Source organism: Erinaceus europaeus, chromosome 16 (genome assembly GCF_950295315.1).
Source record: "Erinaceus europaeus chromosome 16, mEriEur2.1, whole genome shotgun sequence".
Lineage (NCBI taxonomy): Eukaryota > Metazoa > Chordata > Mammalia > Eulipotyphla > Erinaceidae > Erinaceus > Erinaceus europaeus.
The window spans coordinates 70,201,997-70,229,991 of record NC_080177.1 but is presented as its reverse complement, the minus strand read 5'-3'; the positions used below and the strand labels follow the sequence as shown (position 1 = coordinate 70,229,991).

At 44.8% G+C, this 27,995-nt stretch overlaps 1 protein-coding gene across 1 annotated transcript in view; it reads left to right on the top strand.

Annotated features, from left to right (window-relative positions):
* LOC103125982 (T cell receptor alpha chain MC.7.G5-like) overlaps window positions 1-27,995 on the top strand; it is a 578,475-nt gene that overhangs the window by 483,594 nt on the left and 66,886 nt on the right. Inside the window, exon 4 of the mRNA XM_060175347.1 lies at window positions 18,097-18,146. Within this exon, the coding sequence (XP_060031330.1) occupies window positions 18,097-18,146 (50 nt within the window). The remainder of the gene's footprint in view (window positions 1-18,096; window positions 18,147-27,995) is intronic.

Genomic DNA, 27,995 nt, shown 5'->3' with positions numbered 1-27,995 from the left:
TGGCTTATCTAGCTGCCTGAGACTCTGGCACCAATTCTCTACAAATCTCAGCTCAAAGAGGATTTCCTTGGCCACTGCAAGAAGTCGGGCCCCCAGCCAGCCAGAGTCATCTTTGATTACATCTCTGTCTTATTCCCCCTCACATCACTGTCTGTAAAGTCAGCAGATCTGCACATGTTTACTACTTGTCTCTCCCATCTCACCACACAGCGTCACGTGCACATACACACAGTCATCTGACTCTTGTTGTTTATCTTTTTACAGATAAGATCCCAGCCACATAGCAGACTCAAAATAAATATTTATAGAATAAAGCAATGAAACTTGTTCCACTTAAAAGCACACCATTGGCTGTGGTCTGCTGCAGACCACAAGGAGTCTAGGGACGAGGGGTGGGAGGGAGGGGATTGGCAGGCTGTTGAGGATGCAGTGCATGGTGATACAGGAAGACTTCAGTCGGTGGTGGAAGTGGTGTGTAGACACCTACCACAGGGACATAATAAATCATGCTCATGTAACAACAATTGTCTTGGGAATCATTATTTGCCTAATGGAATGATTTTAAAATAAAAACATACCATTGTCTCAGAGAAGCTTGCTGGATTTAGCAATTAAAAATACAGGACAACCAGTTAAGTTTGTATTTTAAAGAAACAAAAACAGAAAAATGCACAGTAATATTTGAGACATATTTGCTCTCTTAAAAAATAAAAAGAAATTTCTCCTTGTTTATGTGAAATTTAAATGTTATTGGGCATCATGTGTTTTATCTGGCTACCTTGGGAACAGAGAGTGGTACCAAAAGTGAATACCAGAAGCTAGAGAAATAGGTCCCTGTGGGGCACACACCCAGATTGTCCAGATTAGAACCCCAGCACCTCCTAGGAGTGCACAGTGCTGAAGTGCACAGTGCTGAAGGGATCGCTGATGCTCAGTACCTCTATCTCTTATCGAAATTAAAAAGCAGACCTGGAGTCACAAAGTCATGTGTGCACAACACCCAGACTCCATAAACAAACAAAGAAACTATGAACATGGCTGGGCAGTAATGCACCTGTGTTAAGTACATGTGTTACCATGCACAAGGACCTGGGTTCAAGCCTCTGGTTCCCACCTACAGGGGAAGCTTTCAAGAGCAGTGAAGCAGTACTACAGGACTCTCTCTCTCTCTCCCTCTCCTTCTCCCTCTCCCTCCTCCTCTCCTCTCCCCTCTCTCCATCCCCTTCTCAACTTCTCTCTGTCCTATTAAATTATATATATATCCCCGTGGTGAGTGCAGATGTCTCTACTTGTGAAAAAATACCTGAATGGTTGCTGCTCAGAGCTGCATTGCCACCTGCAGGCGGGGGCTCTCCACAGGAAGCCACCTCAGAGCTCTGCTCAGTTCCCATCCAGACACCAGGTGTCTGGCCCTGCTCCATAAGACCTGTCCAGGACTCATGTATATGAAACGGGGAGAGAGGTGTTTACATCAAGTAAAAGGCGTGGGTCAACTGTGTGATGAAAAATAGAGTAAGACTTTAGTGGTGAACTTAATGTACCTTGTATAGATGTTAAGTTATCATGCTGTATGTTTAAATGCTGAGAGCAGGGGTTGGGTAGTGGTGTGTACAAGGACCCAGGCTCAAGCCCTTGGCCCCCATCTGCAGGAAGGAAGCTTCACAAGTGGTGAAGCAGGGGCTGCAGGGCTGCAGGTCTCTCTCTCTCTCTCTCTCTCTCTCTCTCTCTCTCTCCCTCTTCTTCTCTCCCCCTCCCTCCCTGTCTTCCTCTCTCCCTCCCCCCTTCCTTCAGTTTCCTTCTGTCTCTTTCCAATAAATAATAAATAAAATATTTTAATGCTCAGAGCTCTAAGTTCTAAACCACTGTTACATAAATGCAGACACAAATGAGTGAATAAGAAGACGTCAAAGAGTGAATAGATAGATGGATAAATAGATAGATAGATAGATAGATAGATAGATAGATAGATAGACAGACAGATATAGATATGCGCTAAATGAACAGACAGGCAGATGATAGACAGGTGATAGATGATACAGACAGACAGACAGACAGAGTAGTATTCCCTTCCTCATCTAGGCAGTCACAGTTTTCACATTGAGTCGATGCTCCCAGTCTGACTCCTCAGCCTCTATTCTGACCTGAGGACAGAAGGGCTTCATGTACCCTGGCACAGAGCCACACTCCTTCTCCCTAGTGTTCCATGTGGAAGGTTCAGACACTGAGACTTCTCCAGGGTGGCACGCTCCTGACTGTCCCACCACAGTGTCCTTCCAGCCTGTCTTCAAGGAAATCAATCCTTCAGCAAGAGCGCCTCCCTGCACTGCAGCACAGCATCCTGGCTAAGTGGGGTTCAGTCCCAGAGAGCAGAGCGGTGGTCAATGGGGGCTGGAGCTGGGGCCATGGTGAGATGTTGGTCAGAGAGCACAGACTTGCAGTGTTAAGGTTAACAAGTTCTGGGGGTTCCTGCATGCAGTGGGAACTACAGCGGTGTTGCAGGATGACTAAGGAGGTAGCACTATGGTTATGCAAAAAGACTTGCATGCCTGAGGCTCCAAGGTCCCAGATTCATTCCCAGCATGCCAAAGCATGAGTTGAGCAGTGCTCTAGCAGAAAAAAAAAAAAAAAAAGTAGATCTTGCATGTCTCAGAAATAAATGGTGATTAGGAGACATGCCGGAGGTGTCCTTTAGGCTACAGTGGTATTACTTGGCACTATATAAGTGCAACCGGTGAGTAAATTGTGCACCTTAATCTTGCACTGTCAGGATGAAATTTTGCCAATTACACATCAACTTGTCAATTATACCTCAATTTGTCAGTTACGCCTGGCAGCATTTTTCATTTCATTGTAAAATAAGATTCTCCTGGAGTCGGACTTCCTGAGCTCATATTAATTCCAGCACTACTTGCTATGTAACCTGGAGCACTACCTAGCCCTTCCAAATCTCAATTTCTCCATCTGTAGAATGGAAATAATGCCAATAACTTTGTCCCAAGACTGTCAGGAAAGGAAAGGAAATAAAGCAGTACACAGCAAGTGATCTCAGAGTGTTAAGCATTGCTGTTGCCATTGTCTTTATAGTCAATAGACCATTAAACACAGTTCTTCAGAGCTCTAGTCTCCTCTGGCATGTTCAGGTAAAAGATGCTGAGTAGCTGAGGCCCTATTTGGGGAGTCCTGAGATCCCCAAACAGACATGATGGGCCTAGACCTCGAATAAATCCCTCTCTCTATTGTTACCGGTCATTCCTATCAGAGTAACATAATCTATTGTGGGCCCCCATAGGACCTTGCCCTCAACTTGGATCAACAATGGTAGAGAATGTTCCATCCTCCGAAGGGAGGCTGGACAACGTACTCTATGCTACACCTGAGGAAGATGGGTCCTGATATTGGGGCAGCTTGGAATGTTCCTACTTATGGCCACAGAATGTGAACTCAGATCTACAGGGATGCAGAGGTCACACAGGCTTCTAAGCTCACTGTGGGCCCCAGATCACCTCAAATAGATGGGGTTTACAGTCAACAATATTTATACACCTTTCCCATATTTGGGAGCTACTTTCTTCCCTGATCCAGCTTCTGCCAGCCATGACATTACCACCCCAGACAATAATTAGGATCCACCTGCATATCAGATTTCAGGCTCAGGAATATATATATATATATATATATATATATATATATATATATATATATATATATATATCCACATGAATATAAAATATGCCTGTTAGCTATCTACAAAAATGGAGGGCCCCCACAACTCTTCATCTGCACTTTTCCAGCCCTTAGGTCCATGACTGGTCAACAATTTGTTTGGCATTGTATGCTAACTCTCTCTTCAACCACCAGGTTCCCGATGCTAATATGATGCCAACCAGACCTCCCTGGACAGACAACCCCACCAATGTGTCCTGGAGCTCCACTTCCCCAGAGCCCTTCCCCACTATGGAAAGAGAGAGGCAGGCTGGGAGTATGGATCAACCATGTTCAGCCCATGTTCAGCCCATGTTCAGCAGGGAAACAATTATAGAAGCCAGACCTTCTACCTTCTGCATCCCACAATGACCTTGGGTCCATACTCCCAGAGAGTTAAAGAATAGGAAAGCTATCAAGAGATGGGGATGGGATACAGAGTTCTGGTGGTGGGAGTTGTGTGAAGTTGTACCTCTCTTATCCTATGGTTTAGTCAATGTTTCCTTTTTGTCAATAAAATTTTTTTTAAAAAAAAGATGCTGAGTAAACCTACAAAATCACATTGGGAAATCTGGCAGAAGACATATTGTCCCAATCTGTGAAGACAACAACCAAGGGAAATGACTCATGCCTATAATTTGTTGTCAGTGCAACAAACATGGTGCAGAGCTCTGAGCTCCCCCAAGGCCCAACCAGCTGTGCTCTTCCCAGATATCGAGGGCTTTGGGAACAGAAGGAATGAGCCTTCTAGCCTCCAGTTCTCATGGCTTCTAAGTGTTGCAAGACATTTGCTTCCAAGACACCACAAGGCACAGCCACTCAACAAGCCAACATTTGGGGCTAAAAGCTAGCTCATGCTTTCATGATCTAGCACACAAGATGATTGCCCTTGCATTTCTGTACCTCAGTTCCCTGAAACCTATGGGAATTGGGCTACAGAAATGTACCTGCAGCCTGAGCAGCTCCCCAAGGCAGAGTGCCCTGGTCTGCCTTTCATTTGTCTGAAACCACTTCTCTAAAGGGACCCTAAGGACCTGTTGAGGTCACAGGAATTTGGCACACAAGGCTCTGGAACTCACTGCTTTTCAAAAACAAACCCTTTCTCCCAGTTTCCTTTGAGGCCAGTGACTTTGTTTTTGACCTTGCAGCGCCCTCTGCTGCTCTAATTAGCCCCGTCCGTAAATAGGTCGTTCTGGATGATGACAGAAAATAGGTCAGGGAAGGAAAATCTTTGTTCATGATTTAAGTCAAAGCTTCTGCGTCTGTCCCCATTCTCCTTTCAACCCTGACACTGCAGCTGTGTCCTCTGCCAGCCCAAGGAGCCGCCTCCCCATCACCTGGAGCACATCTCTGAGAGTGTGAGGTAGATTCTGCAAGGGCAGGGGGACGCCTCCTGGCAGCAAAAAGCCAAGTGCCAAGTGAATGACAAAGGATTCCTTTGGATGGGCATGCCTCTCTCTCTCTCTCTTTTTTTTTTAATGAAAGACAAAAATCATGAACCAAAGGGGAACACTTAAGAATATCAGAGGGTGTGTTGGTGGGAGGAGGAATCCAGAGACGTGGTTTCTATCTCCCTGTGCCACCTGAGCTGAGGGACAACTGGAAACCGAGAAAGGATCAAGGAGTACCAGATGCTTTTCACCTTCAAGGGGGGACAACACGTCATCCTTGGACAAGAATGAATGTTGAAAACCCTGATGTGGCTTGTTGCCCAGTGCCCTCTGCAAAGCCAGCATTTGCAGGGAAGCCAGAATGAAACACTACTCAAAGGTGGTGTGGGTTTTGTGACCTATGAAGCAGCTATGAAGAGACGTTTTGGTCCCAAAAGGTCAGTGATGCCTTTCAAGATGGGAGCTGTGTGGGATCTGGCCTTCACTTAGCAATCAGATGTCTCAGGTCTTTGAAGGTCTTTGCTCCAAACATCCCCCAAGGGAGCACTCACAGGGGATACCTGGAGCACACATGAGGAGAAGTGTGAAGCCACATCGAGACTCAGAGAAGAGTAACAAGTCTATTAGCAGTGCCTGCAGCTGCCACCCTGCTTTGGATGTCATTCTTGTAATGAGTCCTGCAGAGAAAAACAATCAGAGTCAACTCTCTGTTGGATTATCCTTTTGGTGAAGGGCAGATTTTTAAATCTCTATCTTTCACTTGACTCCCGTGAGATCTCATGGACCATTTCCTTCACTAACAGTTGCTGTTGCCTGCAGCCTAGGAAATTTAAAAAAAAAAAAAAAAGGAATTAAGATGCTTTATATTTTTCTCTAAGGTCATAACTATGCTCCAAACCCGAACATCTGCCTTGCATGGCCTACTCACTGAGCATCCTATCCGAACTGCCCACCAGGGACCAAGACCAGCCAAGGAAAGTCCTTGTTCTCCAGAGTCCCAGGTAGGGAGCAGCAAAAGGCAGGCCTGTGATGCAGGTGTCCTGGGTTCTAGCCAATGCTCAGCCTGTACCTGTCTGCATGAGCTTGACCAGATCTAGCCTTCAGAGTTTCAGCTTCCTCACCTTTAAAGTGAGGTCACCGGTCCAGGCGGTCTCTAAGTTCTCTCTCGGGTCTTGCATCCTAGGGTCTTAATGTATAAACTACAGATGGCCTGAGTGATCAGCGTATAAGCCCCTGTGCATGTTGCTTAGACCCTATTCAGTGCCCAGCGAGGGGAAAAACACAAAGCATGCTTCTTCATTCAAGGGAGGGGAGAGAAGAATCATTTCTTGATCCCGTGGGTGTGACTCATCAGAGCCTGGAGGTTCATGCCCGTGTGCCTACTTGAAATCCAGTTATTATTGCATTTTTGGGAGAAAGTGCTGAAGACAGCCTTTGGGGGAAAGATAAAAAATATATCAATTTGATACCAAAAAGAAAAAAGAAGGTTGTGCAGACCATGATAACATTTTTTTATCTTATTTATCATCTTCATCCCTAAAATCTATTCTGTCCTGAAAGAGGGAAACAGACCTGGCCCAGGAAAGATGAGGGTCCCAGGGGGACAAGGAGGTGTTACCTCCTAGTGAAAAGGAAGACAGAAGTGACATCATCTCCCTTTCAACCATGCTGATGCTTCTGGTTTTTGTAAAGGTGTTCACTCCTGTGGGGATGAGGTTAATAGGAAGCTGACATTTCCAGCCAAGACTACAGGAAACATGGAATTTAGCAGGTTATACCTGGCAGAATTCATTTTTTATCTGAAAACTGTCAGAGAGGTATTCAAGTGTTTCATAAGAAATAGGAACCAAAAATGCATATTTGATACAATTCAATGTAATAGACATTTCTTAAATGCTTACAATTTTTCTCCCAGGGATCATCTGGGCCAGCTTCTGACAAAAAGATCAGCATTCCCCTAACAGAGGAGAGGGAATTATCATTTGGCCTGAGACTGGATAAACAGGAGAGTCACCTTTAAGATCCAGATAAAGCTAACAGTGACCCTGAATAAGGAGCTCCCTTTCAGAAAATGTTCACAGCAGCATGGATGATCTAAAACAGCAGGTAACCCAACGATGCCATTTTAGGATTGGCATGCTCATGTTTTTTATAGGTAAGGAGCCAGATTGATTTTTCTGACTGCATGAATTCTTGAGTTGATCTGTAAAGTCTATGAGAGGGGAAAATAACATTTTTCAAAAGGACATATATTTGAGTAATTAGGCTCCCGGCAGTCAACAGAGGTGGCACCTTCTGACTTACTCATAGTGAAAAGGAGGCCTGGCAACCCTTGATGCTTGCTAGGGGTCTTTTCACCCTGGGTCAGAACTAGCAAGGAACCACCAGGCAGTTGGGTCTGCATAACAGGATGGGGAATAAGAAAGGGCCCACCTGATGAGTGCTCCTGGGCTCTCTGTTGCCTATGCAGCTTGAGCAAAGCTTTGGACCCTGCCAACATGACCAGTTCTACTCTCCTCACTCAACCTGAGCTCTCCGAGTTAGGAAGAGAGGGATCACTTATAAACTCAGCCCCCTGCTTTGTCCTTAAATCATATGAGAATGAGGTCTGAAAACTTAGTTTCACAGCCCAAAATTGGGCAGTAGAGACTTTTGTTAAAGGACCCAGACAAACACTGAGAGGGGCCAGGTGGTGGCGCACCTGGTTCAGCACTCACATGACAGTGTGCAAGGACTCAGGTTCAAGCCCTTGGTCCCCACCTTCAAGAGGGAAGCTTCACGGGTGGTGAGCAGGGCTGCAAGGGTCTCTGTTTCTCTCCCTCTCTATCTCCCCTTCTCTCAATTTATCTCTGTCTCTATCCAATAATAAATAAATAACTATTTAAAAAAACAACACTGAGAAACCCAGCTTTTGGAAGGGGTCTCAGTCAGTTGTAAGCCCAGGTGAGTCCCTCCATTTAGCCACAGGTCTCAGATATGGTGTTGTAAGCCATCCCCTCTCCACCTACCCACCCACCAGTGTCTAATACCCAACAACCAGAGAAGCTTGAATGAATTCCTTTATCCTGTGCGGAAAGACACTGAGAATCAAACTGCCTTACCTACAAGGAAGCGAGAACCTGTAGTTTATGTAAAGGTGTCAGCCCCTGTGGGGGAGAAATTTACATTTGGAGCAGGGACTCAAGAGAGAGTGAACCCTAGTAAGTACCAGCTTTCATCCCAAGATGTTGCGTTACTGGGATTGGTTTTTTTAATTATCTGGAAGCACCAAAGGAAGAACACTTCTCCCCAAGGGTTTGCTTCCAAAATTCTAACTTGGAAATGCTTAAAAAGATCAAGTGTTGAGACAGATGGTAGGCTTGGGAAATTCTATTTCCCCATTAAGTAAAGAGGTGTTTTTCTGTTGTTCGTTTATTTGTTTTACTTTGTTTAAGAGATAGGAGGGAGATCAGATACCCTGGAGGATTGGGGTAGGGGAGACATTTGTAGACATTTTCATATAAATTAGATCCAGAGAATCAAATAGAAAACTATCAACTCAGAAAGTTATTAAAGCTCACCTAATCCATCTCAATTGCACAAAAGAGGATGGTGGAACTCAGAGAAATGTTGTGGATGTGCTGGAAACCACACACCTGGGCCTGGTCCAAGACAAGGCCAAGGCCTCGGCCTCTCTAGCTCAGAGCAGACCAAACCAAAGGGAGAGAAAGCAGTATAGTCCTTGTTCCTCTAGACCCAGAGCAGTCTTTCTCTAAGATTGAGCTCAAAACAGAATCTCAGAAGTTCCAAAGAGAGAGGAAATCATTCTATGACTGTTGGGATGGGGTTACAGGAAAATAAGATGACGTAAGATCAATAGCTGAGCTTGATATTGGGGAAAAGTCACAACAATCTTGTAGACTGGGGCAGAGATGGGGAAAGCCATGGTGAAAATTTGAGTCTTGTCTTCAGACAGTGATTCTGGCCACCAGAAGCACCTGCAAATTCTACAGGGCTAATTTCTCCCCCAGTAGGAGAGTTTATATTCTATGATGGATGGCAATCTATGGGCCAGGCAATTGCTTTGGTCCAGAGAATCTGTTTATGGCATTGACTTGCTGAGCCTTCTGATGTCATCAAGGGGCAAATTCTATCTCTGGACATGCCTCTCAGCCCCTGAAGCTTTGGGATTAAACAGAAAGAAAGACATCATCGCTTATCTTGTCTTGGGAAGCATGGAGGATGTCACACGATTCTAGTTCTTGGGAGCTCTGCAAAGCTAGGTTCATTAAGGTAGGTTCATCAAGGGTTTTTGTAAAGCCCATGAGCACAGTGTTCAGCAAAACAGTGGTGCTAAGCTGATATTTGGGAAGGGGACCCAGCTCACAGTGAATCCTGGTAAGTGAAGGAGAACACTGAAAACTCTCCAAAGTTCTTCCTACACAGGCTGATGGGGAAGTGACTTCCTGCTGACTCTCTGTTAATATTTAAGCCCTGCTTGACCAAAAGATGTCCTCTCCGCATCCCCTAGAATAATCCCATTGAGAAAGCCCACCCATGCAGCTCAATACAGCTCTTGCTAAACTCTCACAAAATCACTCGATGCCCTCATCAAACTTCTTAGAGGTCCTGCTGTTGCTCTCACCATCCTACTGGGTCTTGTATCAGTTAGAGGAAGAGACAGATTTTTTATTTCACTGTAAAAGAAAAGTGTTGACAATGTACTCAGTTACTTGGGAGGAAGATAATGATAATTTGCTAATTGCTTTCTCAATGCAAGTGAACAGGCTACATGCTTTCTGCCCATTATGTGAGCTCTGTGGGTTGTTGGGTGCTATTATTGTTCTCAATTTACAGAAGAGAACATTTTATATTTTTATGTCTTATATTTTTACAGAAACACAGATTAAGTAATTTGGTCAAGTTGATTCAATAGAGAACCCGGAATTTCATTTTGCCTTTCCCATTACATCTTTTTCAAATACAGACAGAGAGAGAGAAGGAAAGACAACATAGCATGGAAGCTTCCCCCAGCGGCCTGAGCTTGAGCCTGGAGCCTAGTATGACCAAGCAGGCACCCTCCTAGGAACTATCCTGTCCGTCCAGATTCCAGAGTGAAGTATTTATTAGTAGGAGGATTATTTTTAGCCAAGGAGGGGGGAAGTCACTGATGTTTTGGATCTCTCAAACTGCTAAAATGATTCCTAGAAGTTTACTAGCTCTCAGTAATTAATTAAAGGATTGATCACCTGAATCCCTGTGACCACTACCTTTATTGTTTACCAGAGCACTGCTCATCTCTGGCATATGATGGTGCTAGAAATTGAACCTGGAACACTGAACATTGGGCCAAGGCAAGTCTACTGTTCTACCCTACCCCCTACTCCAGCCCCTTCCAACATTACCAAGTATGACTTATTCTCCTCACTTTACAACTAGGAAAAAAAACTAAGTATTTGCCCTGAGTTCCAAACCCAAGTCTGTCAAGGCCTAAACTATTTAAAATGAACTGCAGCTTTGAACCAATTAAATTAAATCACTAATTAATTAATTGATTGAGAAAGCAATCTAGCCGGTTATTAGGTTGAGATTGATTAAATACGTCCCTTAGTTCTCCCTTTTCAAGACTAGCCATAAATTTTATCACCACACATGTGCTCACATCCCCTGAGCCAGCAGGAGGCACCCTGGCTTCCAACACTGGAGAAAAGTCTTGGCAGTATTTGTAAAGAAGGTTATGGTGGTGTAACTCGGGAGCTGAAAAGTTCACCTTCGGCAAGGGAACAAAGCTGATGGTAAACCCATGTAAGTCTGAATAGCTAATGCTTCCAATTTTCTCTCTGGAGCCCTGACTCTTGGGCATCCAGTTCTGTTGTGCAACCTGAATCCAAACCACAGTGGTTGACACCTGCTCATCAAACTCCTGGTGTGTCGAGTGGAGCACTGCTCTCACCCTCACCATGAGGAAGATGGTTGCTGGATGAACACTGAACTAAGGAGTCCGATTGTCTGAACGCTTCATTTCTTACTGTAGTTGGCTGAATTTTTCATGAAGCCAAGAGAAAAATCAGTAAACTTGCTCTGCCTCTATTTTCTTCCTCTGGAAAATAAGATGGGCTTGGGGGAGGTCCCCTCCTAGTTCTGTTTGACCAAGGCAAGTGTGCAAAGGAGTGTCCTTTAAGTGACACTAGTACAAGGAAAAAGGAAAGATCCCTGGGTGGCCCATAAACTCTAGCCCCAGACCCTCTCTATAAAAAGCTAGTTTCATGGGGATGGGTGCAGTGACTGGGTGGCCAGTAAACATTGATGCAGACAGGAAGAGGAGTCTGGGCCACTGACTTTTTGTAGAGTCCTCTGTCATTGTGTGAAATCGGAAATAGTAATAAACTGATATTTGGAAAAGGAACAATTCTGAATGTTACAGCAGGTAAGTTTTAAAGAAGATTGTTCCTTAAAGATCAGTGGGCTTCTTCCACCCACCCCCAAGTTGTTAGTATCTTGGGGGGCTTGATGCCATGTTGCACCCCATGAAAATGATAAAGGGCTATTTCCATGTGCCTTGAAGCACTTGGAGATGTTCAGCTTGATTTTGTTGTGGTTGGAGATACATGTCTGACAAATAGAATTTGAATTGGGGTTTTAGTGGATGGGACAGAAAGCAATTTGGAAGAAGGTAGTGGGACATCCTAGACTAAGGTACTTAACAGTGAGTGGCAGGTGTGCGATGTGACCTGATCCCAGAGAAGACAGTAAGGTGTGGCCTGTTAACAGAAACAGCTGAATCTTGTCTTTCCAAGCCCTCCACACTGGTGCAGTTAGGAAAAGAATCATCTGACCTCCACAGCTCTCAACACCTTGCAGGCAAGTTAGTTGGCGCAAGCCAAGTTAAGATTTCCTGGTACTTAGGTTGGGGAGGACTATATAAACCTAAATAATATTTAGGGAAAGAGTTATATTAAAAGGAAATAGGTTGGAAAAGTCATGGACTACTGAAAACAAGCCATTTGGCACTAGTAACATATGGCCTGTTTTTCAGCCTTGCCATAATTGAACTCTGAGAAGCCCCTTTCAACATTCTTCATTTCTATACTTCTCAGTGTATTAGAAAAAAAAAAAAAAAGGTTGGGGCCAGGTGGTGGTTCACCTGATTGAGCAGACATGTCACAGTGCGCAAGGAGCTAGGTTCAAGCCCCCAGTCCCCACCTGCAGGGGGAAAGTTTTGTGAGTGGTGAAGCAGTGCTGCAGGTATCTCTCTGTCTCTCTCCCATCTCTGCCACCCCCTTCCCTTTCGATTTCTGGCTGTCTCTATACAATAAATAAATAAATATAATAAAACAATTGGCAATGAAGCTAGGAAGTATGGGCAAAGGATCCCATAACCCAGACCCAGCAAGGACTTCCTCTCCCTCTTGTAATATCCAAGAGGTACTCAGAGTGCTACCCACCATGCTCAAAACAAACCTGGCTTTGCCTAACTTGAATGCAGCTAAAAGTTTGTTCCCTAAGGGGGTTTCTATCTACTTCACTGGAAGTTCATTCCAGACATTTGTTCAAGGTTCAGCTTTTGCTGATAATCCTTAAGAAATAACAACTACCTCAAAGTAAAACTTCAACTTTCACTGCTAAATCATCGTCTGTATGAGAAAGATTAGAATCTAAGTGTCCTACTAAGGGTTCTGTTAGCACCAGATGATATTCTTAAAGTTCCTGATGCCTAAAATAGCATAAAATTCTTTAAAAAAACAAAAAAAAAAAAACCTCTTCCATGTTTGACCTATAAGTCTGGTAGGTAAGCTACTATGTTTCCAGACTGGGTTGGATATTTAAAGTCCCCCAAATATTTGAAATAACAGTCGAAAAAAGCATATGTCATTCCATTTCTTATTTATAATTCATAGCTCTCCCAGCAAGTGAACTGTTACACTTTTTCTCCCAGAGGTGTTACAGGCATCCTTCTCTCGAATCCCTTCACCGTGATATGTACAGAGATGAAATATTGGTTGGGATTCAAACAAACATCCATGAGATTTACCTTAAGCTTTGCCTGTCAGGGAGATCCGACAAGCTGAGAAAGATGGGAAACTGACATTTGGGAACTAGATTAAAATGAAAATCCAAATTAATCCCAGGGAGCAATGCTCAGTAGATAGTTATTTAGACATAAGCATGTCAACCTCACAACCTACCAGTTCAGCTGACTGGACAGCCCCAGTCTTGAACTGGCTTAGAAGAGTAATAATAACTTCTTTGCCCCAGTACATTTTGGGAAGAGAAACATGTTAACCTCCAGCCCAAACGGTCCTTGAGAATATTTCAATAAGGGCCTGTCGTTGTGCAGTGTTCTGGAAGTAATAAGAAAGTGCATTAGGCGCTTCTGCAAATGGAAATGAAATGTAAATTTAGATTGTAAATATATGACTGCAATAAACAGATAGCAAGGAAAAAAAAAAAGATGAAGTGATTAGAAGCTTGCTGGGTTTCTCTAACCCTAAAGGGAAGGTTTCTATAAATAGATTTTATTGAAGGGAAGAGTGGAGAGCAGGGTGGGGGGAAAGAGAGAGGCAAATAGATTTTCTCCTAATCTTCCTCACTTTGCAAAACTGGAAATTGTTTTTCAAGCAAATTTCCCTGAGTAGAGAAAAAGAAATTATGTCTGCTTGCAGATTGAAGCGAACGTGTGTGGGAGTCCCCAAGAATGGATTGTTTGGGGGGGGGAGTCCTCCCTCTTAATCACAAGAAGTAGCATTGTCCTGGTTTGGGGAAGAGGGAGTGGGCACAAAAATAAGCCCCACTAAATCTACAGGGACAAAAAGTCTCTCAGGGAAGGATTTCCCCTGGACTGTCTGCCTGGCTCGAGCCTTTCCTGTCTCAGCCTGGTGGATTAGGTGCCAGCCAAGCGGATACCAGGATACAAACCAGAAATGTTAAGGAAGAAGCCGTTAGCTTCACTAAGGAGACCTAGCATATTCTGACTTTAGAGATTTTTTTTTTTTTAATACAGCTCTGGGAGAACAAGAGCTGACAGAAGGGTAAAACCATAACAACAAAGTTTATAGTCTGTGAAGTAGAAATCAAGACGCTAGACTTTTGAATGACAAGGAGACTGAGAATCTAGCATCTGTTTACAGCTTATAGAGGTGTTGGTCAAGGAAGAGTAGGCAGCCCTGAAGACAGACTCTCCCAAACCTTCCCGGGCTGTTGGCAGAAGTCTTGGATGCCCACAAGGTTTGAGTGCCAGGAGAGCAAATCAAAAGTCCTCCTCCAGGGGGAGTAGGGAGCCTCACAGTTTGTGTAAAGCTGTTTGCTGTGGTGTAACTCAGGGGCTAACACCGGGAAGTTGGTATTTGGCCAAGGGACCAAGCTGACGATCACCCCCAGTGAGTATAAATGCGTGAAGCCATGGAATCCCTTTTCTCTCTGGACCATGGTCACCTGTTCTCCTTGTCCCAGGCTTGCACTTGCTTAGCCAGTCAGTCACAGCGGAGCAGGCCAGGAGAGGCTCCAAGGCCCTCCAGCTTTGACCTGTAAACAGATCTCTACAAAAATTCCCTCATGCGCCTCTCCTCCTGAAATCAGTTTCCAATAAGCCAGAACCCGCTGAGTGGATGCAAGCAAATGCAACGAAAAGCAGAGAAACAACTCCACAGTCTAATAATGCAGAACCTATGTGAGTGCCCACCAGGAAACCATTAGGAAAGAGGGAAAAAGAAACGAATTGCCGAAATGGAGGTGGCAGCATAGACAGGAGAAAAACAATCAAAGAAAAATGTTTTTAAGTTAATGTGTATCTATGTATCTGGGCATCTGTAATATCAGGACATATTTATCACATGGCCACTGCCTTCTGGAGTTATAACCTGCAGGCCGTGCAGGGCTGTGGGACCAGCCATATTGGTCCCCTCCCCACACCGGGGCTCTTCTGTCAAGAGCAGCTCCTGTGGCTGTTTTTGTAAAACTTCCTCAGACTGTGAGGCAGTGGAGGCAGCAGCTATAAACTGATATTTGGAAAAGGGACTCTCTTAACCGTGAAACCACGTAAGTTTGAAAGAACTGGAGAGGTGGGGAGGCAAGAGTCAAAATATTTCCTTCTTCTAATTAAAATGATTTGTTTTCCTCCAAAACATCCCAGGGTAGTTTCCAAATCTGAACTGGGAGGCCACGAGGTCCATCAGAGAAGTTAGAACTCCATTGCACAAAGACTAAATTATCTTCAGGCAAAATCATTTTTATCATCCATCTTAAATGAGATTCTTGGTACAAGGAGAAAAAGTGAATACAGGGTCTGAGGAATTCTGCTAAATTCAGGAAATATTTGCCAAAAAGATAGAAAGGAAATTGGCATATTGTGACTATGCAAATTTGGCAGGCCAAATATAAATCTTCCTGACTTAGATACTAAAACTTCTCTAAATTTATCTCCTGGAATAATGAGACCCTGAGATTTCATTAACAAATGATGGAAATTCTACGAAGAGATTTTTTTCTTTCTTTCTTTCTTTCTTTTTCCTTTCTTTCTTTTTAATCTTCACTTTCTTAAATGAACCACTCTCGATCCCTAGTCTGGTACTCGAGTTCCCAGGAGTAGAACTCTCTGGTTAACTTGTACACATTGTTTAACATCATTTTTCTCTCAGATACCAAAACCACTGAGTGAGCCACCATTTTATTTAGTTCAGCTGAGGAAAGGGGGGTAAATTCATTTGTCCTCTGAGTTGTCAGAATAGTGTAGTACGTTCTCTACTTCTGACATGCACCCACCCATCCATAATGACAGTAATGTACAAATTGGAAAAGTTCAAAAATGCTAGAAATAGAAGTAAGGGAGTTGTGGTTGCTTTTTGGAACTTCTTGAATGTCTGTGATCCTGGTAGGCTTGTCAGAGTGGTGCTTACAGACTAGTTCTAGGAAGATGGACAAAGTGCCTTGGCTACTAGATTCATTTATTCAGATCTGCTTTCTGCGACTAGGAGAGGATGCAGTGTTGGAAGAGGAACACTGTAAAACATAGCCCTGAATTGCAGAGCAAGGCTCAGGGCAGTGCGAGTGGTTCAGTGCTCTGAGCAGCAGGCAGCTCTGAAGGAGTTAATACAGCCCTATGAGGAGACAACTTGGAATGTTCTGGGACAGGCTCTGTCTGAGGAACGCAGAGTGGTTAACCATGAAGCAGTCATGTGCAGCTGTGCATTCTCAGCAATATGTCTGCAACAACATGATACATAATAGCGCTAAGTGCCAAGCATTGGGTAGTCCCTGGGCCCTATCAAGTTACGGCTGTGAGGGAGATTCACCGACATCACACTTCAGAGGGTGAACAGTCCAGGCTGGAGAAGTCAAAAGGTCTTCTCTTTGATGTCTTTTCTATAAGCACACTAGGGCAGGGCTTATGGTGGTTTTCCAGAAAGTGGTGAGTCTGTCTTTGCATTTAGTTGGACTCTGAGGGGATTGAGGGCTGGAATGTCTTACATTTTTAAGCTGCTAACAGCTAGGAATGTTGACATCCTAACCATGGAAAGAATGGAGCTGTTTAGGCAAGCCTCTTTCCAGAGCTCTGGATGGTAATCAAATGCCAGATTTTCCGTGCAATGGACTCTTCACTTCCAAGGGCTGCAAGGCAAGGCTGGAGTTCAAGGGACCTATAATTAAAGTCCATTTTCCTTCAATCCTCAGAGCACAGAGATCATTGCCACAGCAATACTTTGGTGCCATCTGTTTGAGGGCTTCAGATGAGAGCAGGCATCTGGTTTTATTTGTGCCTTGATGTCCTGGAGGCTGAAGTAGGGTGTGGAAAGTTTTCAGACTGTGATGCTGTAAAATGGTGAAGAAATAGGGGAGGTTGTTTGAATTCCTGACCGCTGTACTTAAAGCAGAGGGATCCTTCTACCCTAAACAATAGATTTTGCCTCAAACCCTTTCCACACTGCAAACAAGCAAAAGATTTGCCCCTTTGCTTATTAATAGCTACTTGAAGAGATGACTTGAACAAAGAGCATAAATGGGGCCCAAACCACTGAAGAGTTTCAAAGATGAATACAACTATAGAACTGAGATATTTTTTCATCACATGTTGGGCATAGGATTTGATCACCATAATGCCAAATCATGAGTTGGCCTGAATTTAGTTCTTTGCATCTTTGTGACAAACTAAACGTCCAGGCTCACTGCAGCTGTGACTGTCAGCAATGGAAGCTCCATGTCTGGTGAGAGGATAAAACTCACAGCAACCCCAAGTGAAGGTGGAACAACCTGCTTTTAAGTGGTCTCCACTAGGAGGCCCTAGGAGGCTACAGGGGGACCTTTTGTCCTCCCTTGCCTGGGGTCGAGGGGCTTCCCGGGACAAAGGTGATTCTTTAGAGAACAGTCTCGCAGAGGCTAAACCGCCGTTACTGGTATAAACTGTCTGTGAAATACTACTAGCATTTTCCCAAGACTGACAGACAACAAGTCAGGGAAAGCTGAGATCCTGGTGCCGTCATTTTCCTCTCTTATGCCGAGGCATGAAAGAAAGAAACCTCTAGAAACAGTGTGTTGTGAGGCTGGAGCCTAGCCCTCATCTCATTCCAGTCAGCCTCCGAGAAGCTGAACGCTCTCCGCCTGTCTCCTTGTAATCAATTCATTGTCATCAGAAATGTGTGACACCTCAGAGGGAGGGGAGGACATGTCTTGAAAGCTGATCAGAGAAATTGTCCTGAAAATGATGCTGTAAAATGGAAATGAGACCTTTAGAAAGAGAGATGCTGAACAGGAGGAATCAGCAAGCCTCAGACAGAAAGCTGAAGAAATGGAGGGACAGGGCGCAGGCTGGGGGTGAGGGGGTGGGGATGCTGGAGGGGGTAGGGCAGGTCTTTGAATTAAGGCTGGATATGGAACTGCTCTGCTGACCTTCAGTGGGAGCAGACATTCCCCTAGATCCAGGCTTCTTTGGGTAACTTGTGTCCCCAGTATGAGAAAGGAAGAGGGGGATGAGCCTCGGCGCCCTGAGGGTTTCTTGCAAAGGCCTCTGCTACAGTGTTAATTCTGGTAGCAGTTATGGAAAGCTGACTTTTGGACAAGGGACCATCTTGACTGTCCATCCAAGTAAGTGTAATAGCACAGAGGAAAACTGGAACTCCACCCCACCCCCAACCATGGCATCAGATTTGAAAGAAAAAAGAAATGTGTTGCCTGGGAACCAAATCCAGTTTACCAGTGACTGGTGACCTCCAAGCTCCTTTCTATTTTCTGATCTCAATTCACAGATTCTCTTTGGGACCCTGGGCCATTAGATCTATCCCTGTGTTGTTGTGTGAAGCTGACCTTGATAACGAAAAGATAGAAAATTCTAGAACCTTCTTGAGAGTGATAACTCAGTGTGGAAGGACTGGGTGATGGGGTGGGGGAAGTAAGTTATACATTCAGAATGGCTCCCCCCTGAGCTACCTATTCTAACACTTAGCACCCTTTCTTGCCAGAAAGCTATTCCTTGTGTCAACCTTAAATTCCTCTGGCATAGCTAAGGCCATTTCCACAAGTTCCCTCCACCCTGGAGAGGGATGAATCCCTGAGGGCAGACCTTGAAAAACTATGTGGCATTCAGCTCAGGATAAGCTTTAAATAAAAGCAGAGAGGGGGAGAAAATGAAAACTGAATAGGAATTTGAAGTCATATTTCAAATCCCTCTCTGTTCCCTGCATGTCTCCTGCTACTTCTCTGGATGCAAAACTGCTACAGGAGAGAACAGAAAAGAAAAAAGGAAACTGCAGCCTCTGTGTCCACTGCTAGCACTGAAATCACCCAGCAAAGGATTACAATTAACTCCAAAGCATGTCAGAAGCGAGGCTTAATACCTTGCTCCTCGTGGTGACTTGCATCCTGGCTGATAATCAGAGCAGCTAGAAAGATTGGCCTTCCGTGTGTCTGCTGTTGCACCCGACAGGGAAGAGAGAACAACTCTCATTTTCTTTTTATTTATTTATTTTAAGATTCATAAAGTTTCTTCTGTCAGTTGTTATAAAACTCCCTGCTTCAGAGGGGCTGGGGGGTGGGGGGAAGCAGGACAGCTCTGAGAAGCTGATATTTTGGAAGGATCGCTCCTCACTCTGACACCCAGCAGACTGAGAGACCCAGACTCACGTGCCCCCCCTGCCAAACCTGTGGGTTTCCATGGTGGGCCTTTAGGCCCTTTCTAGCAGAGATTCTAATAAGTGGAAATGGAAATGGGTCAAAGAAAGTCTGGAGCACCCATGAGTGTTCAGAAATGATAAATGAAAAGGATAAGAGGCAAGAAGGAGAGAAAAAACACTTTCCCAGCATCTTGGTCGAACTGAGGAAGAGAAGTTGTCATGGCTCCAATTGCTGTTGCTGGTGTTCTGTCCTCCTGGACTCTCTCCATCACGAACAGTGCCTTCCCCCGCCAGAGTGCTAAGAGCCCGCTCCTGTGCTCCTGTGCAGGCATAGCAGGTGGGGCAGGGAGCAGAGTCCCTGTTCTGCGTGGGCAGGGGAGAGTCTAATATCAGTCTCTCCACATGATCCTCTGAGAAGCAGCTCTGATTCACAGCAGCTGGGGCTGGGGCAGGAGGCTGATGTCGGAGGGCTATGCTCATCTTAGATGTGCCAGATGCCTCTGAGGAAAACTTGCATCTCATTAGCAGGGGACTGTGATTGCCCAGTCTCTGCTGAGTTTCTCTGAGCCCCAGTAATGAGGGAGCCAATGCCAAGAGGTTGACATTTGAGTCTGGGATCCTTCTGACTGAGATATGCCAAAGAGATCTGAAAGGCCAAAACTGCCTTCAGAACTCTAATTTCATTGTCAGCTCTCTGATGGTTGTCATCTCAGCAAAATGCACCCACTTAGAAAGGTCAGCTCTTCATTAGCCAAACAAATGAGGATAACACACTGCCCAGACAGAAGAAGCCGAGAGCCCAGATCCAAACTCTGAGAGCCCGGTACTCTCAATGCTTTCATCAAGGCTTGCCAGTGGACATATGCTATCCCCAAGATGGCAGACCAAGGGTGCCTGAGGACCTGCTGTCTCTGGGCTGGGGGCTTGAGATAGAATTGAGATGCTACTGGGGTGTTCTGGGGTGCAGTGGGGGGAGATGACAGTGAAGGGAAGAGGCCACCAGGAGCTCAGGAGACTTGTGAAATCTGCACTGTGTCATAGGAAAACTAAACACTCCTACCAAGTGTATTATTATTTTTTTTATTTATAAAAAGGAAACATTGACATAGGATAAGAGGGGTACAGCTCTGCACAATTCCCACCACCAGACCTCTGTATCCCATCCCCTCCCCTGATAGCTTTCCTGTTCTTTATCCCTCTGGGAGTATGGACCCAAGGTCATTGTGGGATGCGGAAGGTGAAAGGTCTGGCTTCTGTAATTGCTTCCCTACTGAACATGGGCATTGACAGGTCGATCCATACTCCCAGCCTGTCTCTCTCTTTCCCTAGTGGGGAAGGGCTCCGGGGAAGCGGAGCTCCAAGGCACATTGGTGGGGTTGTCTGTCCAGGGAAGTCTGGTCAGCATCATGCTAGTATCTGGAACCTGGAGGTTGAAAAGAGAGTTACCATACAAAGCCAAATAAGTTGTTGATCAACCATTGACCTAAGGGCTAGAATAGTACAGATGAAGAGTTGGGGGGGCCTCCATTTTATAGATAGCTAGTAGGCATATTTCAGTTAAATTCCAAAGGGGCTGTGGCTATACTAGTTGTTTTGTTTTGTTTTGTTTTGTTTTGTTTTGTTTTGTTTTGTTTTGTTTTGTTTTGTTTCCTTTTTCTTTTTGCCCCTGAGCCTGAAATCTGATATGCCAGTGGATCCAAGTTATTGTCTGGGGAGAAGATGTCATGGCTGGGAAAAGGACCAGAAACCTGGATCAGGGAAAAGAGTAGCTCACTAATATGGGAAAGGGGTATAAATATTGTTGACTGTAAACCTCATTGATTTGATGTAATCTGGGGCCCATAATTAACTTAGGATCCTATGTAACCTCTGCATCCCTGTAGATCTGAGCTCACATTCTGTGGTCATGAGTAGGAACATTCCAAGCTGCCCCAGTATCAGGACCCATCTTCCTCAGGTGTAGCGTAGAGTATGTTGTTCAGCCTCCCTTCAGAGGATGGAACATTCTCTACCGTTGTTGATCCAAGTTGAGGACAAGGTCCTATGGGGGCCCCACAAAGGGGTCTATTTTGTTGTTCCTGATAGAGATGACCAGTAACAATGGAGAGAGGGATTTATTCAAGGTCTAGGCCCATCAAGTCTGTTTGGGAAGCAAGTGTATTATTATCCCCTGCAGCACTTGGCCTCGACTGTGGCACCAGGTTCCCAGATCTCTGGGTACCTGAGACGCCTTTTGAAGTGACTTCAAAAAGGACTGGCATCTAAGACTCTCTAAGAATCACCTGTCAGTTATTGCAAAGGGTTGAGGGACTGTGCGACATCCACCAACACCAAGTTGACATTTGGGCAGGGGACAAGTCTATCAGTCATGGCAAGTAAGTTCTCCTTGTGGATTTATGTCTGGAGTGTGGGAAAGCTGAGAGTCACGTGTCTGGGTCTAGAATAGCTATGCAGGTGGATTTGAGAAGGGGACAGTGCTAAGGAGGACACAGAGCTAGAGGAATTAATATATTAAGTCTGGCCAGGGAGAAAGAGGTTAAAGAATGGCAGATGTAATCTTAGTCCTTAAACAGTAGCCTAGAGACTTTGGGACCTGAAAATAGCGATTTAGAAAATGAGTCATCACCCTGTGTTCTCCCTACACATACTCAGTGCACCTGGGGGTGGGTAGGGGTGGTCATCAGAGGTTGCCTGGTGGGGGAATGGGGAGATGAGGCTGTTTAGAAAGGAGCAAGGGAATCATGGCCATATGCTGGGTTAATCCAGAGAAAATGAGACATTTCAGAAATTTCACAAAAATTAACATCCTTCACAGAGTCAAAAGATATAATAAGGAGACCTAATTAAAATGGACTTAAAAAAAACATATGGGCAACAGGAGAGAGATTAAACCTTAGAAAGGGAGAGAGAGAGAGAGAGAAAGAGAGAGAGAGAGAGAGAGATTTTCAAATGCCCAAGCATAAAGCAAATAGGCCTACACTTTTAATTAGACAGCCCGCAGAAGACACACAGTCCATCTGAGGGGATGAACTGGCCCTTACAGCCCTCCAGCTTTCTTGGTCACAGCTACCGGGAGTCCTGAAGCTCCTCTGCACGAATGCCCTTGTTCAGTGCCTGCATGGAGAAGAGGTGGTGGAGGGAGTAAGGGCCAGTTCCCTCTTCTGCCTGGCTTTTGTTGAGCTCCCTGTCACAGTGGAATGTCAGTAACCAGAACTTCTATTTTGGGAGAGGGACCAGTTTAACAGTCACTCCAAGTAAGTCAAGGAAACTTTTCCCTCCCTTTGTTGCACAAATCCTTTAAAGGACAGAAAGGATTTTTCTCATCTACTACATTGTTTCTCTGCTTCTAAGTCAAACTGTATCTGGAACATAGCAAAGATCCCCTCCCAAGCATCCCCAGGATTGTTTTATGTGGCCACAGATCTTGTTGCCTGCCCAAACACCCCAGGGGGAGGCCGTAAACCACATTTCTGCAGCCCCTCGCTTACCCCTTGCGTCTGTCTGCACAAACCAGAGGAATCTTGGCCCTTGGTGGCTCAGGCCTCAGAAGCAGAGACTAGGGGCAACCCAACTGGAGGAAAATGAACCAGAAGCTGGAGAGAGGAAACAAAGGAGGGAACTTGAGAGGAAACTGAGATCTGGAATAGTCACGAAGGATGAGAAAGATGGCAGTGTCCTGACTTAGTCCTGGTGCTCAGGCCCAAGGGAGTCCCTGACAGCACCTGGCAACAGAAAAAGGTTTTCTGTCTTCTCAGAAGAAAAAGTTGGCAGAAAAAATCAAAATTAGAGCTCACATTTCAAGAGTCTCCTAATTACAGCTTTCTGTCTGGGTTTCTCTCAGCTGTTTTTAGAAGGAAATGGTACAAAGAGGTCACTGGTGGTTGTGAGGTTGGAGAAGTAATGCAAACGGGGTTGACAAGAAATGGGGGTGGGGGTGCAGTAGAGTTACGGAGGGTTTGGAGCAAGGTTTTTGTAGTGGTGTAGAACACTGTGTGTCTAACTATGGAAACAAGTTAACCTTTGGGGCAGGAACGAAACTCAACATTATACCGAGTAAGTGCTGCATAGGTGTTGGGGGGCTGGTAAATAGTTGTTTTTCATTGCCAGCTCATCTGTGTAAGATCCTGGGGTCAAACTAGATCCTGCAGGCTTAGGTAAGAGAATTTGCATCCTCCTCTGTTCATGACTAGTGAATATGCATGATAACAGAATGTCTGAGTTTTCTGAGAGGAATTCCGTTTTGAATGTATAACAAACGCCATGTCTAATTCAAAACTAGAAAATAAGACCTACAATGCTGCCATCAGGTGCTAATGTGACATGTGAAGTGAATGCAGATGTAATGGCTGTGTGACGCCAAGTGAGCGGAAGAGATGGTAGAAATGTGGGTGATCAGAGAGACGAGCCCGCAAAGAAACTCAATGAAGCAGGGAGACACGACGTTGGGCAGTGCAAGTATACCAAACAAGCCCTGTGCTGTGTCTCTCTTTGCAGATGGCACTGGTATTTAGAAAGGGATTAAAAGCTAGTGCTGGGGGCTCATCGGGAGGTAGTGGGTGAGGGGCTGCAAGCTTACTAAATGGTAAGACTAAGCAGTGACCCTAAGGGAAGAATCGAGGCTTGGAAAATTTAAGGAAGGGATCCGAGTGGATCCTTCTATCAGTGTGGCAATACATTTGTCATTCAATAAGGTAAAGTTTGAGGGAGGCAGAGTTGACTGTTAAAAACCAACTATGTACAAGAAAACAATGTATTGAACATACCCACAGAGTAGAGGGATGTGAAAAAAATGGGGGGGGGGGCAAATGAGTCTTTTCATACCTCAAGCTAAAAGCTTTGGCCAATCTGAGCTTGCTCATTTTGTAACCAATTACACCTTCACAACTACAGAGAAAGCAAGAACAGGGTAGATAGGACCTTTTCAAGTCTAGATTTCCCAGTCTTAAACCACAAAATCACCTAGAGAAAATATTTTTTCTTATTCTTTTGTTCTGCATTAGAAAGTAAAGGTGTGGAGGTTGAGGGTTGGGGTGGTTCAGACTCTTGGAATATATAATAAATGACTCCCAAGTAGGTGGAATGAAGCATCTTTAGGTATCAAAGATTTTTTTTTCTTCTCCTCTCTCTGGTGATGAGAGAGCAGAGATGTCATTCTATTATCTAAGACAGAGAGCTCAGTGAGTTGCAAAGACAGTGGCAGCGCTGAGCTGTGGGGTGTGGTGACCTAGTGGTCATCAATCATCTCCCTGTCACACAGGTTACAGTGACAGAAGTGTCCAGGAACTGACCCCCCGTGGAAACATAACACACCCAGGACAATGTCCTGCTCCTCTGAACAACTGAGTGTAAGACTATCATACCTAGCAGGAAAGAGTCAACTAAGAGCCCCAAATATCTGGAAGCTATCAGTAATAAGTTCATTGCCATGACATGCTTCCAGAAACTTTTGATGATTGGTTGTTGCTAGGTATTGCGAAGTTGGAGGATACCACAACAGAAAATAATTGTTTGCAACAATGAGGTATGGCTAAAATTAATGAGAAAATAAAATCCTGGCTAGAGGGTTAGGAAAATCCTGAAAGAAAAGATACACTAAACGTTTGGGATGTTCCATTTAGAGGAAAACTGTAGTTTTAATCTTACTCCAGAAAGCAAAGAGCAAACACAAGCCAAATCCCGTACACAAGTGAACTATTTCACTTTCAGAGCTTCTGCAAGTTCTCCAGTATCTTCAGCCAAATACCAGCAGGTCCTAAAATGAAAAAGGCAATGTGTTCCATTTCTAGAACCAAGTTGCCCAGCCCCACCCCACTGTACACACAGCCCCACACCGACATGCTGTTTTTGTAGAGGAGTTTGATGCTGTGTGAATGACAGAAGCAAGGTGACCTTTGGCTCGGGAACCATTTTGAGAGTCCAGGCCTGTAAGTATCAAACTCTGGCCCACCCTAATCACAGCCCAAATTTGATTGCATATTAAGCAGATTCTTTCCAACTTAAAAAGCATTTGATACTAAAGAAAGGAGAAATGAAATTCCAGATGCAACACAACCATTTTATTGTGTGATTCATGTTAGGCTTTCCAGGTGTTGCCAGTGACAGAGTTAATCATGTCAATTAACTGGTGAAAACTACAGCTTTAAAATCAAATTTAATTAAAAAAGAAAAAACACCATCAGCATCTCTGGGGTCTCTTTGGACCATACTGTTTGTTTTTTGAGGGTCTAGACTCACAAAATGGCAACCTCGGTTTCTCATTTTGAGCTTTGCAATGTGTCTTGAGATTGTGACTGAAAGAGGCCCAGAGCAGATGCCCAGGGCTTGACTTGTGGGGAATCAGTGTATCAGTGCCAGGAACAAGTGGGAACAAACAGGTTGGTAGGGTAACCCTTGTGGCAGGTGTCTGCCCTGTTTCTGTAAAGCTACTGACAACAGTGGGAACACTGGAGGCAACGAGATGTTAACATTTGGAACTGGGACACGTTTAACTGTTAGAGCCAGTGAGTATGAAAGGAGAGTGAGTGTTTTATGTCCTTTCTAGGTGTTTGTTCTAGCCTGATATTTGAGTTGTCCTGTTTTAGATTCCAGGCACACAAACCATCATGTATTTTGTGTGTGTGTGTCCCTTTTGCTGTTTGTGACCAAGAGTTCTCTAACTGCGTCCACTCTCACAAAGGAGCTGACTGTGATACAGGGGGGTGTGTGATGGCATCCCCTACCCTCATCTCCAGACACCTTATTGTGCTTGTGTGTGCTTTGAGATTAGAACAGCAACAAGGGGAAGGGAAAGAATGGTCAGCAATACCACCCAGGACTATAAGCCTGGTCTTTAGAGCACTGGTGAGAGGTGCATGGCTTGGATCTCTGGCAAGAGGTTTATGTAAGAGCTTGAAACAGAGTGTGAAAGAAGGAGCTGCTAACAGACTTATCTTTGGGAAAGGGACTCAGCTCATCATCCAGCCCTGTAAGTGCTGCTGCCTGGAGGGGGCTGGGGGGAGTTAAATGTCACCCCCATGGGAACATTTCCAAACCCTTATGGGGAACCTCAGTACCGCTGCCTGATGTCATTGCATGGACCTCAGCACATCAGAGGCTTTGAGTGGTGCAGATGAAGGAGGTGATGGATGCCTGGGTGGTTCTGTGACTTTATTTGATAACAAATGACATTAGTGGGAATTGAGGGCTCTAGCAGACCAACAGAGTCACACAGTGGCAGTGGCAGTGGCTGTGTAGAGAAATGTGTGGCTGTCTCTCTATTTCTGTTCTCATACACTCTTCTCTGCCTGACTCGGGGATTTTAAGTTAGAATAGTTGTTAATCATTTAATTTCTTAGCCCCATCACTCATCAAATCTGACAAGAGCAAGCCATTTGCATAGAGCCAAGAAAGAGAAAGGACAAAGAGCTCCATTTCTAATGTCTGCAAAGCTGAAGTGACAACTTTTTGTCCTTCATCAACTAGCCAGCACCCCAGGAGCAGGTTAAAGAGGGTCAAGCAACGGGAGTGCTAGTCATTCTGGCATCTGCCTGGGCCCTGTTGTCTTCAGAATAGCTCATACTATAGAGCTGAGAAAGTGGAAGTGGGTCCCTGAGGCCTCACCTGGGCTGCTGTCTGGGAAGTCATCAGGGGGAAGCCTATGAGTAAAGGCGTGGCAGGTAGAGACCCGAGGAAAGCTCAAACAATAGGTTTCTGTAATGGCGCACCTCACAGTGTAATACTGGCGGTGACAGGAAACTCATCTTTGGGACTGGAACAAGACTTCAGGTCACCCTTGGTAGGTAACAGGAACCATGAGCTTACTTAACTATGTGTTCCATTCGTGCAAGGGGTGCTCCAGAGAGGCTGGAGTCCTTCTTTCCTTCCTTCCTTCCTTCCTTCCTTCCTTCCTTCCTTCCTTCCTTCCTGTGAGAAGCCATCTCACTGAGATTGCTGCTTTCCCTCAGAATCTGGCTTATTTTCACATCTGTTATTAAGACTTTGCTCTCCTCCTGTGAGAATAGGCTTCTCCCTACTTCGAGCTTCTAAGTCTTCCTTGTTTGGAACAGTGGGATTATGAGTTCATTTGTCATCAAGGCCTCTTCACTCTGGACAACAGAGTGAAAAGAACTCTCAAAATGACTTCAAAGTTCTACTTATTCTGATAGCTTGTCAGTGGTGGCACGCACAGATGAGAGGCTGTGGGTGGACAAGACTTTCTAATGGCTTTTTCAGAGTGACTCTCAGAGAACCCACTCAGCATCCTACACACTCAACTTGCAAGAGGCATCACCTGGTTAGACTGTTGATGGAGAAATATCAAAACCTTGGTCCTCTGAAAACATAATCAAATGCCAACCCTCTCCTCTGCAGCCCTGCCATGTCTCATTATTTACCAATTATGAAATGACTACATGATAATTAACACGAAATTATACAGATGAGTAGTTTGTGTGCCTTGAATTCATCATTAAGATGCAAATTATAGAAGTCCTGGAGCACACCACCAGGCAATACCTCAGGCCTAGTGGTCCCTGAAGATAAACTGTGTTTGGGCATGATTTACTTGTGGCATGGATTCATGCAGTTTAGAACCTGTTTGAAAGCTGATTATATGTCTCATGGTGCCCACTGGGTGTCTAGATTAGCAGTACTTAGTGTGCAGAGAAGTGCCCACTTTTCTAACCTCAAAGCATCGCAAAATGAGTTCATTCCTCCAGGGGAACAAAAGGAGAGAGAGAGAATGGGACTCTTGAGTGGCATTCATCAGTGTCTGTCCCCCTAGTACTTGCCACCTGGGAGCCCTGCTGCTAAGTATCCCCAGCAAGTTTTTGTTAGAGGGTGTATT